The sequence below is a fragment of the Panulirus ornatus genome, chromosome 17 (genome assembly GCF_036320965.1).
Source record: "Panulirus ornatus isolate Po-2019 chromosome 17, ASM3632096v1, whole genome shotgun sequence".
Lineage (NCBI taxonomy): Eukaryota > Metazoa > Arthropoda > Malacostraca > Decapoda > Palinuridae > Panulirus > Panulirus ornatus.
Genome location: NC_092240.1, coordinates 49,509,995 through 49,527,579, shown reverse-complemented (window position 1 = coordinate 49,527,579; position 17,585 = coordinate 49,509,995). Strand labels below are relative to the sequence as shown.

Here is a 17,585-nt window from a genome sequence, read left to right as displayed (position 1 = left end):
CTGAAAGATAGGATGAAGCTTTTATACGTATCCCAATCATTATTCCAATCATCTTACAAACAAATCCCTTCTTAAGATACATTTTAATGCTTTCACGAATAGGTAAAAATCTAATTCATCATGTATATAACCGGGTATCATTTCATGCAAAATGATTGATGTAATTGTACTTCTATTCCCAGTTCTAGTTGAGAATGAAAATTCATTGGATTAATAGACCTCCAAAAAACTAAAGAATTTCTTTTCCTTAAGGGTTTGCAAAGCCTATCAAAAGTGACATACTATACAAAAGTGCCTAATTTTGTGGAATAAACAATTCATGATAAGGTATAATGATGGAGACTTGACTCACCTAATACTTCAGAGGTACCGATGAAAAGTGTCACTAATGCACCTATTAAACCAATTCCGGCCGTGTAAACCTGGGCCTTCGTGGCTTCCCATCGAGTAAAACCTGAAGCCAGAAAATTATTTTTGAAGGAAAATTTTTGTATGTGTGTGGTTATGAATATGCCTATCATTTTCTTGTATTCATAGGAGGGTAAGCCATACACAGAATATGAAAGGAATGAAAAATTAAGGCAATAAATAAATGCATCATTATTTTGTTCATGTAAATTCCCAACACCTGCTTGATAACCACAACACTATTGCTTGTAAGTAACATTGCATGAGCATTTGGCAAATTTAAACAAGTATTACAATAACCAGATCTCCCCTTCACACTCCTTATTGAGAAAGCTCAGACTTGATAGTTATCCAAGTTCATTTAACCATTAAGAGCAAAATGGTTAGCAAGTTGGGCAGGAGGCATTCATCAGATACACGTGTATTTACTAAAAAAAAAGATACCCTCATGAAATATGCCCTTCTTCTGCAATACTGTAGAGAAGAAACTAGCTTGTAATGTTAACAAACGAGTGACGTATCCAAGCTACCAACAGGCAACTTAGTGCCTGTCAGCAGAGGTTTCCACCTTCACAAGAGTCTCCTTGGACATGACTATCCACTCAATCAACAGTTATGAAGACTTTTGCCATGGCCACTCCCATGAGGGAGTTCCCAAAGGGAACAGGCATCTGAGATAGATATCATGCTAATCCTCTCAGTTATAATGGCTACATTATAATCACACTCTCCAGAACCCCTTTCATGTGGTCCCTGTAGCTTCAAGGCTGGACTTCACTCACGATGGACTCCACTGGAGTGAGAAGGTCCTTGACGAGACTGTGTTCCTTTCCATCAGTGAACAATGCAGCCTTGCCTAAGGTGAGTTCTTGCCTTTGGTGTAGCTACATATAAGCAGAGTTCAATAACACTGTTCATAACAAATATTTCCAAATAGAGGCAATCCCTGTAGTTGTTCCTTCATGCCTTGACTGTATCAGCGAATTCTCGTGGCTTCTTTTATCTCGAGACTTCCTAATGATAAGTCCATACTATCACTGTCCCTTTCACAAGTTTTCTATGTCCAGGAAGAACAGTTTTCAAGAAAATATATGTAGAGTCTAGCTTTGTTGCCTGCATGTTACCATTATGGTGGACAATGGAATAATAAACTGAACTAGTGATCGAGTACAGGTGGAAGTGCTGCACAGTAACAGTTGAAGTTGCATGCCACAATTTTGAGGCTCGAGCCAAAGTCATATCTTCCCTGCTTCCAAGATAAGCGAGGACAAAAAGTACTGAAAAATTCTGAGGTGGGCATTCAAAATAAGGAGTGGGAATGTGCAGTAAAATGGAGTTAAAATAAATGTTACACTCACGTTATGTTTATCATCAATGAAATACTTTTTTTACTATCTTAATTTTTCATATTTCCATTGTAATTTATCTGGCACACCTAATAGATGGGAAAAGGTTAAAATCCAATGAAGGAACAAAAGTATACTGCATTGTCATTACTTAAGTCATTGATGTGTTAAGCTGACTGCTCTGGTAAAAAGAACATCCTCATATCTTATCCAAGACTCTGGCTTATTCAAAAGTGGAAGTACGTTCACTATTAGACCAAACTTAAGATGAAAATTTTTCATATTATAAAAGCAGCAATTAACTATTGTAATAATGATTTCTACATGAAATAAAGCCCAACCAACAAAGTCTGTAACCCATAACAATCATAAGAAATTGTGTAGATTTTTTGATTCCATCAAAAGAGATGGTGTTGCCCATACAAACCTGACTTGAGTAAAATTGCAAAGTCTCCAATTTCATGTGGAACTTCATGGATGAGAATAGCACTGGTAGTAAGTAGACCAGTTTTGTAGGACACCATAAATGAACCTGCTACTGCTAACCCATGGGTGAAGTTATCGATCCCATTGGCTATTAGGTTCAGGTACCCAGTCACCTAGAAGAAAAAAGGATGACTATTAGCTGTATAATAAGTATGAAAATTCTCTATCACATAAGAAATAATCTAAGACAAAGGCCTAAATGCTAAATATAGTTTCTAAAATATCAAAATGAATGTCTGTGTTCTAACTGCCAACTTATTCAAAGATAATAAAGTATACAACAATAACTAACCTCTTTTTTAGTGACCTCTGAACCACCCTTTGTATTGTTGTTATTTTGGGGACCAACTAATTCATGTGTTGCCATCATCTCCACAATGATGAACACAAATATCCCTGCGAGAACACACAAACCCACTTGCGTGAAGGCTTCATGGGTACCAGCTCCGGCTGTTATAAAGAACACATTATTTGAAATTAAATTACATTGTTAGGTAAAGCACTCAGTGTGCATTCACAGCTACTATCAAACTGTTAAAAAAACATAAAAAAAAAAGCATAGATTAGTAAATGATATTACAAGAATGAAAGCTTTGTCATGTAGTTGTCAAATTCAGTAAACAGTACATTTTATCGTCATAAAATCATACATAATTCAAAAAAATTAATATAAGGATACACTTTATATCTAAATTTTCTATTACACTCTAATGTCTCAAATCAAGGATAAAAAAATACCACACCCCCAAATACAGCTCTTGTGAGGATATGGGTACTTAGTGAAAATCCAGAACTTCAATTTCTATATAATCACTCATTCCTACCTCAACTGAGCCAGATGCCATCACAAGCAGTTAAAGTTAGTTCAGTAATCATCTATTGCTACCTTATTCTAAGGGAACATCTTGGGAGAGGAAACAGAGGGGGATTTTTTGATAAGGGCAGTAAATAATTATATATATTTGTTTACAACTTACAAAAACCTACATACTAAGAAAAGAACACTCCACAGATTGTTATAGTTCATTTGATCTGGTATCATCAATACCTAAAATCTGGCAATTGCTAGGCCCAAGGCAACCATATCTGAGACACATGAGAGTAATTACCTTATCTAGAAAAAAAAGTGGGAAGTTACTGCTCCATTCTTACCAAGCTACTTGGGATTTTATTTAAGACATCTGACAGAGAGTAAAACTTGTACTAGGATTCAATGAACAAGAGGTATATTCAGTACCAAAACCTACAATATGACACATGACAGCCATTTCGCGAAACTCCAAAAGTGTGCATCAGTGTACTTTACAGTGAGCTTGTCCAAACTAATTTCACAATCAAAATTTAGAGGAAAACAATCATAGAATATCACGATCACAGATAAGGTATCCGAAAAAACATATAATACATCAGTATATTGTCCTAGACAGAAGATTCCAAACCACAAATGTAGAGGTGAGAGGAGGGGTACAGCATACCTTCCAGAGCCATGCTCCAAGCCTCAGGCAAAAGGTGCAGGAACACATCACCAAGGAGGCCACCAACAGCAAAACTCAGTAGCAGCTGCAGCAAATTACGCCCTCCTGTGGAAGATGAAAAGAGCTTCCTATAATATCAATGTTCAAGACTAATATATCACTGTGAATGATCAAAACATATTAGAAAAGTTGCATGACAGTAGTGTTACAAAATGAAAATTCTTTCTCTCAATTCATTGAGAGAAAAAAATAATAATCAATCGTACAGCAGGTTGGGAGCTGTACTGTATTCCAACTGGGCTCCAGCCATTACACTTTCCTCATCATCATAAAACTTTTTAAAACTTTCTGTAAGTTCAGTATGCAGTGTGTGTACACATTCAGGCATGCAATACCCATGCTTCAGGTCACACAGAACACCTGCTGAAAATCATGTAATCCCCAGGTAATAGTCTGGATTTTTTGCATTTCATGGTATACCGTGACTGTCCTTGTCTGACGTTAACAAACTTGTTGCCTGTGGTTCATGGGTTGTTTTTAGCTTTACGACTACCAACTGTCATTTTGTTACCACCACCTGAAATCTCTTGAAGCACCTCTTTCTGGTGTTCAAGTTTAAATCTAAATGCTCTTACGGCATGTCTGACCCTTGTCGACTGATTACAGTGACCTGTAAAAAAGCGCATCACAGTAGTTCCTCACTTTGCTTGGAGGAGACAAACAATCTACTTTAAGCAATGGACAACTTAGGCCTCTATTCACTACATGACAAAACCAGTTCAGCCTACATCTGATATGTTCCTCTGCCTACATTAATCTCCAGTTATGCATAAAAGAAGTAATATCTTACAACTCAGTTTATTCCATCCGTACAATATTCTTATACGAGTACTTCTTTATATCTTTGCTATACAAATTCCTCGCATATGTTCATGTTATGTGCTCTGGTTGTTGATCCCTACATTCTTCGAAAAACTGTTCACATCCTACATCTTCAAACTTGTCAAAAAAAAAAATGCAAATTTTGACCGGATCACCATCTGTTCCTTGATGGGCAAATTTAGGGCCTCGTACCCCTCATCTAGTGACCCAGCTTTCCTCAATTCCCTAACATCTTTTAAATACCTCTCTCTCTCTCTCTCTCTCTCTCTCTCCTCTCTCTCCTCTCTCTCTCTCTCTCTCTCTCCGCAGATGAAAACAGCATCCTGTTGTTTGAGTGGGGAACACTCGCCAAACCTACTATATTCCACATGCGAACACCCATCTGAGCGACCTAGGCATGCAAACCCTCCACATTGGGGCAGAGCTGCTGGGAAATGTGAGAAGTGGTCGTTTTCTGGCCACGGCGCACACAGACATACTTTAAATGCTCCCCCCCCCCACCACCACCACCACACACAGACCATACTTTAAATCCCCCCCACCACCACCACCACACACAGACCATACTTTAAATGCCCCCACCACCACCACCACACACAGACCATACTTTAAATGCCCCCCCCCCACCACCACCACCACACACAGACCATACTTTAAATGCCCCCCCCACCACCACCACCACACACAGACCATACTTTAAATCCCCCCCCACCACCACCACCACACACAGACCATACTTTAAATGCCCCCACCACCACCACCACACACAGACCATACTTTAAACAGCATCCTGTTGTTTGAGTGGGGAACACTCGCCAAACCTACTATATTCCACATGCGAACACCCATCTGAGAGACCTAGGCATGCAAACCCTCCACATTGGGGCAGAGCTGCTGGGAAATGTGAGAAGTGGTCGTTTTCTGGCCACGGCGCACACAGACCATACTTTAAATCCCCCCCCACCACCACCACCACACACAGACCATACTTTAAATGCCCTTTCCCCCCCACCACTACTACCACACACAGACCATACTTTAAATGCCCTTTCCCCCCCCACCACCACACACAGACCATACTTTAAATGCCCTTTCCCCCCCCCACCATCACACACTGAGCAATCAACGCACACACCATAAATTGGAAATAAGGTCGCAAAGGAATCATAACAATCGTCAAAAAAAAGAAAATAAATAAATTGCAATACACTCGTTTGATTCTACTGCTGGTTCGTGAACAACGTGGTTTAGTTATTTGATGTCCGGCGTTTGAAAGGAGTTGTGTGGTGGACGCCACTAGGGCGTTTTTACAAAGACGCCATTAATCTGGCGAGAGAGAGAGAGAGAGAGAGAGAGAGAGAGAGAGAGAGAGAGAGAGAGAGGTAAGTTATTTTTCTTTTTTTTTTTGAGCGAAGCGGACCATCACGGCCAGGCGACCGCCACATACACACACACACACACCTAGTCGTGCTACACTCACGTCCGCCATAGCCTCGTGGTGGCGGTCCCACCACCACCGAGAGAGAGGAGAGAGAGAGAGAGAGAGAGAGAGAGAGAGAGAGAGAGAGAGAGAGAGAGAGAGTATGCGGAAACACAGCGTGGGTGTGTGTGTGTGTGAAGGCACCACCATTTAATTTACCACCGGCCCGGCAACCATCCATCTGAGGGTTTCAAATTTAAACGGTAAACAAGGACGGCTATTCAAATTTGGCACTGCGCACGCGCGCGCGTGTGTATGTAAACACACACACAACCACACCACACCACCAGCCTAAGGGTCTGCTGGTACGAGAAATAACTGAATTATCATAAACTAAGCCATAGATTAAATGCAAAAGGATCCGTTTAAAAAAAAAAAAACCACGTCTTAACGTACGAGAAATAAATGATTTATATACTGAGCCATAGATTAAATGCGAAGGATCCGTTTAAAAAAAACTATATGTCTTCAGGTACGAGAAATAAATGAATTATCATATGCTGAGCCATAGATTAAATGCGAAGGATCCGTTTAATAGCTTATCAAGTCACTTAAAATTACAATTTCTGGGAATAAAGTATATAAATTTTCTTCAATCGATATATATATATATATATATATAATATATATATATATATATATATATATATATATATATATATATATATAGATAGATAGATAGATAGATATATATTCCTATGAGTCCACGGGGAAAAATGAAACACGAAAAGTTCCCAAGTGCACTTTCGTGTAATAATCACATCATCATCAGGGGAGACACAAGAGAGAAATATAACAGTCAGTTGATATACATCGAAGAGACGATATATATATAGTGGTAAGTTTATTTTACAAGATATGGACATGGTAAACATATAAACACACTAAGAAAACTATTAAGTGCACTTAAACAAGTATTTGGAGGGGGGCCCCCAAAAAAGGGGGTCAGGGGGGGTCACTTTACAGCGTGTTGTTTGAGCTTGCGCCAAACCCCTGGGGTAACATGGGGCGCTGGGGGCACCCCCAGAGAATGGGGGGGGGGGTTGAACTACCCCCTGATCAGGGGAACTGGGTAGAGAACACACACACACACACACACACACACACACACACACACAGTGGTACAGTGGTTTCCGCTGCGACGCACCACACATAAGTGCCCGGGTTCGAGTCCTCGAAAGGGCGCATCCAACCCAGGTGTTCCCCCACTCTGAGTGGACGATAAACAAGAGCCTAGCTTAATAAACCTGGGTTTAATACATGTTTTATATATATATACTTGGCTAAGGAAAGCATTAAAGGCTATTTCTTCGTTAGATACAAGTGGAAACTGACCCATAATAGCAACATATGGTGCTTTTTTAACCACCCCATCACCACACAGTAAGCTCCCCCCACCCCATCACCACACAGTAAGCTCCCCCCCACCCCATCACCATACAGTAAGCTCCCCCCACCCCATCACCACACAGTAAGCTCCCCCCCACCCCATCACCACACAGTAAGCTCCCCACCACCCCATCACCACACAGTAAGCTCCCCCCCACCCCATCACCACACAGTAAGCTCCCTCCACCCCATCACCACACAGTAAGCTCCCCCCACCCCATCACCACACAGTAAGCTCCCCCCCACCCCATCACCACACAGTAAGCTCCCCCACCCCATCACCACACAGTAAGCCCCCCACCCCATCACCACACAGTAAGCTCCCCCCACCCCATCACCACACAGTAAGCTCCCCCCACCCCATCACCACACAGTAAGCTCCCCCCACCCCATCACCACACAGTAAGCTCCCCCCACCCCATCACCACACAGTAAGCTCCCTCCACCCCATCACCACACAGTAAGCTCCCCACCACCCCATCACCACACAGTAAGCTCCCTCCCACCCCATCACCACACAGTAAGCTCCCCCCCACCCCATCACCACACAGTAAGCTCACCCACTCCCCCATCACCACACAGTAAGCTCCCCCCACCCACACTCACCCACACAGTAAGCTCCCTCCACCCCATCACCACACAGTAAGCTCCCCCCCCCCATCACCACACAGTAAGCTCCCCACACCCCATCACCACACAGTAAGCTCCCCCACCCCATCACAACAGTAAGCTCCCCCCACCCCATCACCACACAGTAAGCTCCCCCCACCCCATCACCACACAGTAAGCTCCCCCCCACCCCATCACCACACAGTAAGCTCCCCCACCCCATCACCACACAGTAAGCTCCCCCCCACCCCATCACCACACAGTAAGCTCCCCACCACCCCATCACCACCCAGTAAGCTCCCCCCCACCCCATCACCACACAGTAAGCTCCCCCCCACCCCATCACCATACAGTAAGCTCCCTCCACCCCATCACCACACAGTAAGCTCCCCCCACCCCATCACCACACAGTAAAGCTCCCCACCACCCATCACCACACAGTAAGCTCCCCACCACCCCATCACCACACAGTAAGCTCCCCACCACCCCATCACCACACAGTAAGCTCCCCACCACCCATCACCACACAGTAAGCTCCCCCCACCCCATCACCACACAGTAAGCTCCCCCCCACCCCATCACCACACAGTAAGCTCCCCCCCACCCCATCACCACACACTATACTCCCCATCTCTAACCTGGCTACCACAAGCCAAACATTCCGGGAGTGTAATGTTACATACCACAGGACAGGACATTCAAAATAGACCTCCTGACACACACACACACACACACACACACACACCACACACATTCCATCAGCTGTAATCATAAATATTTATTCATATTTATCATACTTTGTCGCTGTCTCTCCTGCGTTAGCGAGGTAGCGCAAGGAAACAGACGAAAGAATGGCCCAACACACACACACACACATACACGTTTACACATACACGTCCACACACGCACATATACATACCTGTACATCTCAACGTATACATATATATACACACACACAGACATATACATATATACACATGTACATAATTCATACTGTCTGCCTTTATTCATTCCCGTCGCCACCTCGCCACACATGGAATGAAAACCCCCTTCCCACCGCATGTGCGCGAGGTAGCGCTAGGAAAAGACAACAAAGGCCCCATTCGTTCACACTTAGTCTCTAGCTGTCATGTAATAATGCACCGAAACCACAGCTCCCTTTCCACATCCAGGCCCTACAGAACTTTCCATGGTTTACCCCCAGGCGCTTCACATGCCCTGGTTCAATCCACTGACAGCACGTCGACCCCGGTATACCACATCGCTCCAATTCACTCTATTCCTTGCCCGCCTTTCACCCTCCTGCATGTTCAGGCCCTGATCACTCAAAATCTTTTTCACTCCATCTTTCCACCTCCAATTTGGTCTCTCACTTCTCCTCGTTCCCTTCACCTCTGACACATATATCCTCTTGGTCAATCTTTCCTCACTCATTCTCTCCATGCGACCAAACCATTTCAAAATACCCTCTTCTGCTCTCTCAACCACACTCTTTCTATTACCACACATCTCTCTTACCCTTTCATTTCTTACTCGATCAAACCACCTCACACCACATATTGTCCTCAAACATCTCATTTCCAACACATCCATCCTCCTGCGCACAACTCTATCCATAGTCCACGCCTCGCAACCATACAACATTGTTGGAACCACTATTCCTTCAAACATACCCATTTTTGCTTTCCGAGATAACGTTCTCGCCTTCCACACATTTTTCAAAGCTCCCACAACTTTCGCCCCCTCCCCCACCCTACGACTCACTTCCGCTTCCATGGTTCCATCCGCTGCCAAATCCACTCTCAGATATCTAAAACACTTCACTTCCTCCAGTTTTTCTCCATTCAAACTTACCTCCCAATTGACTTGACCCTCAACTCTACTGTACCTAATAACCTTGCTCTTATTCACATTTACTCTTAACTTTCTTCTTCCACACACTTTACCAAACTCAGTCACCAGCTTCTGCAGTTTCTCACATGAATCCGCCACCAGCGCTGTATCATCAGCGAACAACAACTGACTCACTTCCCAAGCTCTCTCATCCCCAACAGACTTCATACTTGCCCCTCTTTCCAAAACTCTTGCATTTACCTCCCTAACAACCCCATCCATAAACAAATTAAACAACCATGGAGACATCACACACCCCTGCCGCAAACCTACATTCACTGAGAACCACCAATCACTTTCCTCTCTTCCTACACGTACACATGCCTTACATCCTCGATAAAAACTTTTCACTGCTTCTAACAACTTGCCTCCCACACCATATATTCTTAATACCTTCCACAGAGCATCTCTATCAAATAATGATACAAATAAAGCGTTCTTTTCCTCTGCCATCTGGGCATTATCAACATAAGTGTACAGACACACACACACACATACACACATACATTACACAAACACACACACACACACACATACATTACACAAACACACACACACACACACACACACACACACACACACACACACACACTACACTACACACATACATTACACACACACACACACACACTACACTACACACATACATACATTACACACACACACACACACACACACACACACACACACCACACACACTACATACTCTCTCTCTCTCTCTCTCTCTCTCTCTCTCCTCTCTCTCTCTCTCTCTCTCTCTCTCTCTCCCAATGGCCAGCTGGCACCATCGGCCACCACTCCTCTCCTCCTGTATAAGAACCTGCAGCTTCCTTCCCCCACGAAGACCCACCAAGCAATCCCCCATCCCCACACCCACACCTTCCCCCACACCCACACCCACACCCCACCTCTTCCCCCCACACCTACCCCAACGTCTTCCCCCCCCTCTTGCCACACTCTTTCCCCCCTCCCCCTCCTCCTCTCGAACGCACCTTCCCCCCCGCGCCCCCCCCACCTCTGCCGCCTAATCCCCCGAGTTTAAAGATGGCCACGGCGGGGGGGGGGGCTGTGTGCGTGTGTGTGTGTGTGTGTGTGTGAGTGTGTGTGTGTGTGTGTGTGTGTGTGTGTAGATCGTATCGTCTACAGACGGGCCGGGGGCCCCCTGCCCCCCCCCCCCCTGGACAGACTGACCCAGGACACATCCCCACACACACACACACACACACACACACACCTCCCTCCCCTACCCCCTCCCCCCGGCCACACCACGACTCTCCCCTCCCCCCATCAACCAACCACAACCCCTCCCTCTCTCTCTCTCTCTCTCTCTCTCTCTCTCTCTCTCTCTCTCTCTCATTCCCCGAGTGCCACGTGCTGTGCAACACGCTCCTCCTCCTCCCCCCCCCTTTTCCCCTCCTCCTCCCCACATGTGGGGGAGGGAAGGAGGGAGCGGAGGGGGGAGCTTAACACACCCCCCCTCCCTCCCTCCCTCCCCCTCCTCAAGTCTGGGACCGTGTTCATCACCACCAAAGCATCATCAGACACTCTCTTCCCCCCCCTTTCTCTCCCCCCTCCCCCCTCCTCTCCCCCCAACGCAACCGCTGTGACCTGAAGGCCCCCCTCCTTCCTCTCCCCCCCCCCATTCACGCGTGTCCTGACCCATCCACGACCCTTGGGGGGGGAGGGGGGAGGGGGGAAAACGAGAACGGGGAGAGGTAACGTACGGCCTTGTTGAGTAAGTGGGGGAGGAAAGGGGGGAAGGAGGAGGGGGAGGTCATATTACCAGTGGGGGGGGGCTGGAGGGGGTTCTGGGGGGGTGGACAGGGGGGAAGTTTCGAGTGTTCAAATGTTCTTCATTCCCCCCCCCCCACCCTTGAGTGAATGTGAGGAAAGGGGGGAGGGAGGGGGAAGTGGGGTGATGGGGGGGTGAAGATGGGGGGGCGGGGGGCGCCGCGTTGGCGTGGGGGGGGAGGGGAAAGCGAGGGTCCCAAGGGCCCCAGCCAGCCCCCCCAGTACAACCATTGCAGTCCGCCAGCTGGTGTTGGTGTGTGTGTGTGTGTGTGTGTGTGTGTGTGTGTCTACGCCAGGCAGTGCTCCATCTGTGACACAGACACATACGTCGCCCTCGAGACCTTCACTCAAGTGTTAGCAGCCCCAGGGCTCGAGTGACAGGCCAGAGGAGGAGGACATACACAGCTGGAGGAGGAGCAGAGACCACCAGCTGCTGACACACCACAGCTGCAGAGACCACGAGCTGTAGAGACCACGAGCTGCTGACACCACCAGCTGCTGACACCACCAGCTGCAGAGACCACGAGCTGCTGACACCACGAGCTGCTGACACCACGAGCTGCAGAGACCACGAGCTGCAGAGACCACCAGCTGCAGAGACCACGAGCTGCTGACACCACCAGCTGCTGACACCACCAGCTGGTGGTAGTGTGGTGGTAGTAGTAGTAGTGGGCCCCCCCCCCCACCATACCCCTACAAGGAGGAGGAGCAAGAGGAGGAAGAGACCACCCCGAGCGATCAAGAAGACCATGAAGGTAAGGTTGCAGACCACACCACTGGTGAGTATAGACCAACTTTACCCTCCACACTCCCTCCACACTCCACACTCCCTCCACACTCCCTCTGAGTGGGGCCTACAGAGACAGACCCCCCTCCTGAGTGGGGTCTAGAGACAGACCCCCCCTCCTGAGTGGGGTTTAGAGACAGACCCCCCCCCTCCTGAGTGGGGCCTACAGAGACAGACCCCCCTCCTTCCTGAGTGGGGCCTATAGAGAGACCCCCCCTTCCTGAGTGGGGCCTACAGAGACAGACCCCCCTCCTGAGTGGGGTTCTAGAAACAGGCCCCCCTCCTCCTCCTTTCTGAGTGGGGCCTATAGAGAGACCCCCCCTTCCTGAGTGGGGCCTATAGACTGAAGACCACACCCTCCCCCCACCCCCCTCTCTCCATAGACCTTTAAAATTATGAACGTGTTTGGGGGGTCTTCTCTCTCTCTCTCTCTCTCTCTCTCTCTCTCTCTCTCTCTCTCTCTCTCTCTCTCTCTCTGGGGAGAGACGCTATGGAAAGGCTCTCTCTCTCTCTGGAAAGGCGTCATTTCCCCTTTCTGGAATGATTAATATTAGTGATGATGGTCTATACAAATTAAATAACTTTATTGTTGATAAAGTTTGTTAAATGATAAGTTTATGATACGCTCGTTGTCTGTCTTGGACGATCATATGTTTACCCAATGGCGTCGTAGCTTCGTCTCTTCGTTGTATATCAACTGACTGTTATATTTCTCTCTTGTGTCTCCCCTGATGATGATGTGATTATGACACGAAAGTGCACTTGGCAACTTATCCTGTTTCATTTTACCCCCTCGTGGACTCATAGGAATATATATGTATATATATATATATACACTTGTCATCAATGACATATATAGTTTATTTGTCGATAATTTTCAGCACGTCCCCCCCACCCCCCAAGCGAGGGAAGGAAAAGGAAGGGATGGAAAAGGGTCGAGGGAAACACACACACACACACACACTTGCCAGGAAACTCACCCCCTCCCCCACACACACAAGCATCCTGATCCATGCAATTAAACCCTAATCCTCTCTCTCTCTCTCTCTCTCTCTCTCTCTCTCTCAACACACACTCCTAGTCCAGATAATACAATCTCTCTCTCTCAACACCAACACCCACGACCACTGAAGTACCATCGGCAGATGGTGAAGTAAAATCTTTGGGGGAATAAAACGAACCCACACCACGACAACGGTCCATGCGTAACCACGTGGGTCAGAGGAAGGGACACGTGTACAGAGGAGGGCGTGTACAGAGGGGGCACGTGTACAGAGGCCCTGCAGGAGGGCGTGTACAGAGGGGGACCACGTGTACAGAGGAGGGACCACATGTACAGAGGGTGGAACACGTGTACAGAGGGGGGGACCACGTGTACAGAGGAAGGGACACGTGTACAGAGGGGGGCGTGTACAGAGGAAGGAACACGTGTACAGAGGTGGAGGGCGTGTACAGAGGGGGGACCACGTGTACAGAGGAGGGACCACGTGTACAGAGGGGGGACCACGTGTACAGAGGGGGGAACACGTGTACAGAGGGGGGACCACGTGTACAGAGGGGGAACCACGTGTACAGAGGAGGGACCACGTGTACAGAGGGGGGAACCACGTGTACAGAGGAGGGACCACGTGTACAGAGGGTGGAACACGTGTACAGAGGGGGGGACCACGTGTACAGAGGAGGGGCCACGTGTACAGAGGGTGGACCACGTGTACAGAGGGGGGGACCACGTGTACAGAGGAAGGTGCCTGCTTGTGTCGTCTCGTACTACCCATATCTACATACAGACTCTCTCTCTCTCTCTCTCTCTCTCTCTCTCTCTCTCTCTCTCTCTCTCTCTCTCTCTCTCTCTCTCCTTCTTCTCTTCCTATCCCCCTAAATCAAGATGTGTAAAGTAAATTGGGAGAATATATATATATATATATATATATATATATATATATATATATATATATATATATATATATATATATATATTATACTTTGTCGCTGTCTCCCACGTTAGCGAGGTAGCGCAAGGAAACAGACGAAAGAATAGCCCAACCCACCCACATACACATGTATATACATACACGTCCACACACGCAAATATACATACCTATACATCTCAATGTACACATATATATACACACAAAGACATATACATATATACACATGTACATAATTCATAGTCTGCCTTTATTTATTCCCATCGCCACCTCGCCACACATGGATAACAACCCCCTCCCCCCTCATGTGTGCAAGGTAGCGCTAGGAAAAGACAACAAAGGCCACATTCGTTCACACTCAGTCTCTAGCTGTCATATAATAATGCACCGAAACCACAGCTCCCTTTCCACATCCAGGCCCCACACAACTTTCCATGCTTTGCCCCAGACGCTTCACATGCCCTGGTTCAATCCACTGACAGCACGTCGACCCCGGTATACCACATCGTTCCAATTCACTCTATTCCTTGCACGCCTTTCACCCTCCTGCATGTTCAGGCCCCGATCACACAAAATCTTTTTCACTCCATCTTTCCACCTCCAGTTTGGTCTCCCACTTCTCCTCGTTCCCTCCACCTCCGACACATATATCCTCTTGGTCAATCTTTCCTCACTCATTCTCTCCATGTGCCCAAACCATTTCAAAACACCCTCTTCTGCTCTCTCAACCCCACTCTTTTTATTTCCACACATCTCTCTTACCCTTACGTTACTTACTCGATCAAACCACCTCACACCACATATTGTCCTCAAACATCTCATTTCCAGCACATACACCCCTCCTCCGCACAACTCTATCCATAGCCCACGCCTCGCAACAATACAACATTGTTGGAACCACTATTCCTTCAAACATACCCATTTTTGCTTTCCGAGATAATATTCTCGACTTCCAAACATTCTTCAAGGCTTCCAGAATTTTCGCCCCCTCCCCCACCCTATGATTCACTTCCACTTCCATGGTTCCATCCGCTGCCAGATCCACTCCCAGATATCTAAAACACTTTACTTCCTCCAGTTTTTCTCCATTCAAACGTACCTCCCAATTGACTTCACCCTCAACCCTACTGTACCTAATAACCTTGCTCTTATTCACATTTACTCTCAGCTTTCTTCTTTCACACACTTTACCAAACTCAGTCACCAGCTTCTGCAGTTTCTCACATGAATCAGCCACCAGCGCTGTATCATCAGCGAACAACAACTGACTCACTTCCCAAGCTCTCTCATCCCCAACAGACTGCATACTTGCCCCTCTTTCCAAAACTCTTGCATTCACTTCCCTAACAACCCCATCCATAAACAAATTAAACAACCATGGAGACATCACACACCCCTGCCGCAAACCTACATTCACTGAGAACCAATCACTTTCCTCTCTTCCTACACGTACACATGCCTTACATCCTCGATAAAAACTTTTCACTGCTTCTAACAACTTGCCTCCCACACCATATATTCTTAATACCTTCCACAGAGCATCTCTATCAACTCTATCAATATATATATATATATATATATATATATATATATATATATATATATATATATATATATATATATATATATATATATGTTAATATAGTGAATTTACTACATGACGGATAAATATGGACTTACACACATCTTAAAGACTTATCGCTGAAGAATTAACTCATTAATTTCTTTTTTTCATTTCTCCCACCCTTAATTTCAAACGACCAGGATCCCGTTTTCTAACAAGTGGTCGTTCCGAGACACGTCCTAGGGTACCCAAGACACACTGTCTGACGACAGACAAGGAGGAGGAGAAGACATAAAGTGTCTTTGACACTTTAGCACTGTGAAAAGGTGGATCTGGTCATGCAATGGCCATCTGCGCCAGCTGGGGTTGGGCCAGGGGCACATGTACCAGCTGGGGGGTTGGCGCCAGGTGCAAATGTACCACCTGGGGGTGGCCTAATGCACCACAAATACCAGCTGGGGGGTGGTCAACCAGACGCACCCACCTCTCCCATCTGGGGCGGCCAGGCGAACCAGCTGGGATGGCTGAGTCCAACAGTCACCAGCTGGGTGGGAGGGTCCACCACCACCACCTGTGGCGTAAGGCATTGCAGACGACACCAGGAATTGCCACGGGTAAAATGAAACACGATAAGTTCCCAAGTGCACTTTCGTGTCATAATCACATCATCATCAGGGGAGACACAAGAGAGAAATATAACAGTCAGTTGATATACAACAAAGAGACGTAGCTAGGACGCCATTTCGTAAACATGCGATTGTCCAATCTATATATATATATATATATATATATATATATATATATATATATATATGGATGGGGTGGTTAGGGAGGTGAATGCAAGAGTTTTGGAAAGAGGGGCAAGTATGAAGTCTGTTGGGGATGAGAGAGCTTGGGAAGTGAGTCAGTCGTTGTTCGCTGATGATACAGCGCTGGTGGCTGATTCATGTGAGAAACTGCAGAAGCTGGTGACTGAGTTTGGTAAAGTGTGTGAAAGAAGAAAGTTAAGAGTAAATGTGAATAAGAGCAAGGTTATTAGGTACAGTAGGGTTGAGGGTCAAGTCAATTGGGAGGTGAGTTTGAATGGAGAAAAACTGGAGGAAGTGAAGTGTTTTAAATATCTGGGAGTGGATCTGTCAGCGGATGGAACCATGGAAGCGGAAGTGAATCATAGGGTGGGGGAGGGGGCGAAAGTTCTGGGAGCGTTGAAGAACGTTTGGAAGTCGAGAACATTATCTCGGAAAGCATATATATATATAATATATATATATATATATATATATATATATATATATATATATATATATATATATATATATCGTGCGATAAGGGACGCTTTCCTAACCCCGCCCGTCATGTCAACACCCCCTTCCACCCCATTCTCCCCCTCTTCAATAGGAGGCCATAAGGGCGTTCTTTTCAAGGCAGAGAGCTGGATTCCCGACCCTCCCGCCGAAAGAATCTCTCAAGGCCATGGCGAAGTATGCCACTGTCTGCCTCCAACAGCGAGACCCAGACGATGTAAATAATAACAACAACAACATAAT

The 17,585-nt window shown here is 46.2% G+C and overlaps 2 protein-coding genes across 6 annotated transcripts in view; one reads left to right on the top strand and one right to left on the bottom strand.

Moving 5' to 3' along the window:
- The window catches only part of LOC139754727 (zinc transporter ZIP13 homolog), a 168,242-nt gene that overhangs the window by 9,174 nt on the left and 141,483 nt on the right, over positions 1-17,585 (bottom strand). For all 5 annotated transcript variants that reach the window (XM_071672430.1, XM_071672429.1, XM_071672427.1 and 2 more), the window contains 4 exons: positions 3,716-3,820; positions 2,533-2,690; positions 2,182-2,353; positions 353-454 (listed from right to left, as the gene is read on the bottom strand). In XM_071672430.1, the coding sequence (XP_071528531.1) occupies positions 353-454; positions 2,182-2,353; positions 2,533-2,690; positions 3,716-3,820 (537 nt within the window). The remainder of the gene's footprint in view (positions 1-352; positions 455-2,181; positions 2,354-2,532; positions 2,691-3,715; positions 3,821-17,585) is intronic.
- The window catches only part of FipoQ (F-box/LRR-repeat protein FipoQ), a 170,431-nt gene continuing 164,842 nt past the window's right edge, over positions 11,997-17,585 (top strand). Inside the window, exon 1 of the mRNA XM_071672421.1 lies at positions 11,997-12,514. Within this exon, the coding sequence (XP_071528522.1) occupies positions 12,509-12,514 (6 nt within the window). The 5' untranslated portion in view covers positions 11,997-12,508. The remainder of the gene's footprint in view (positions 12,515-17,585) is intronic.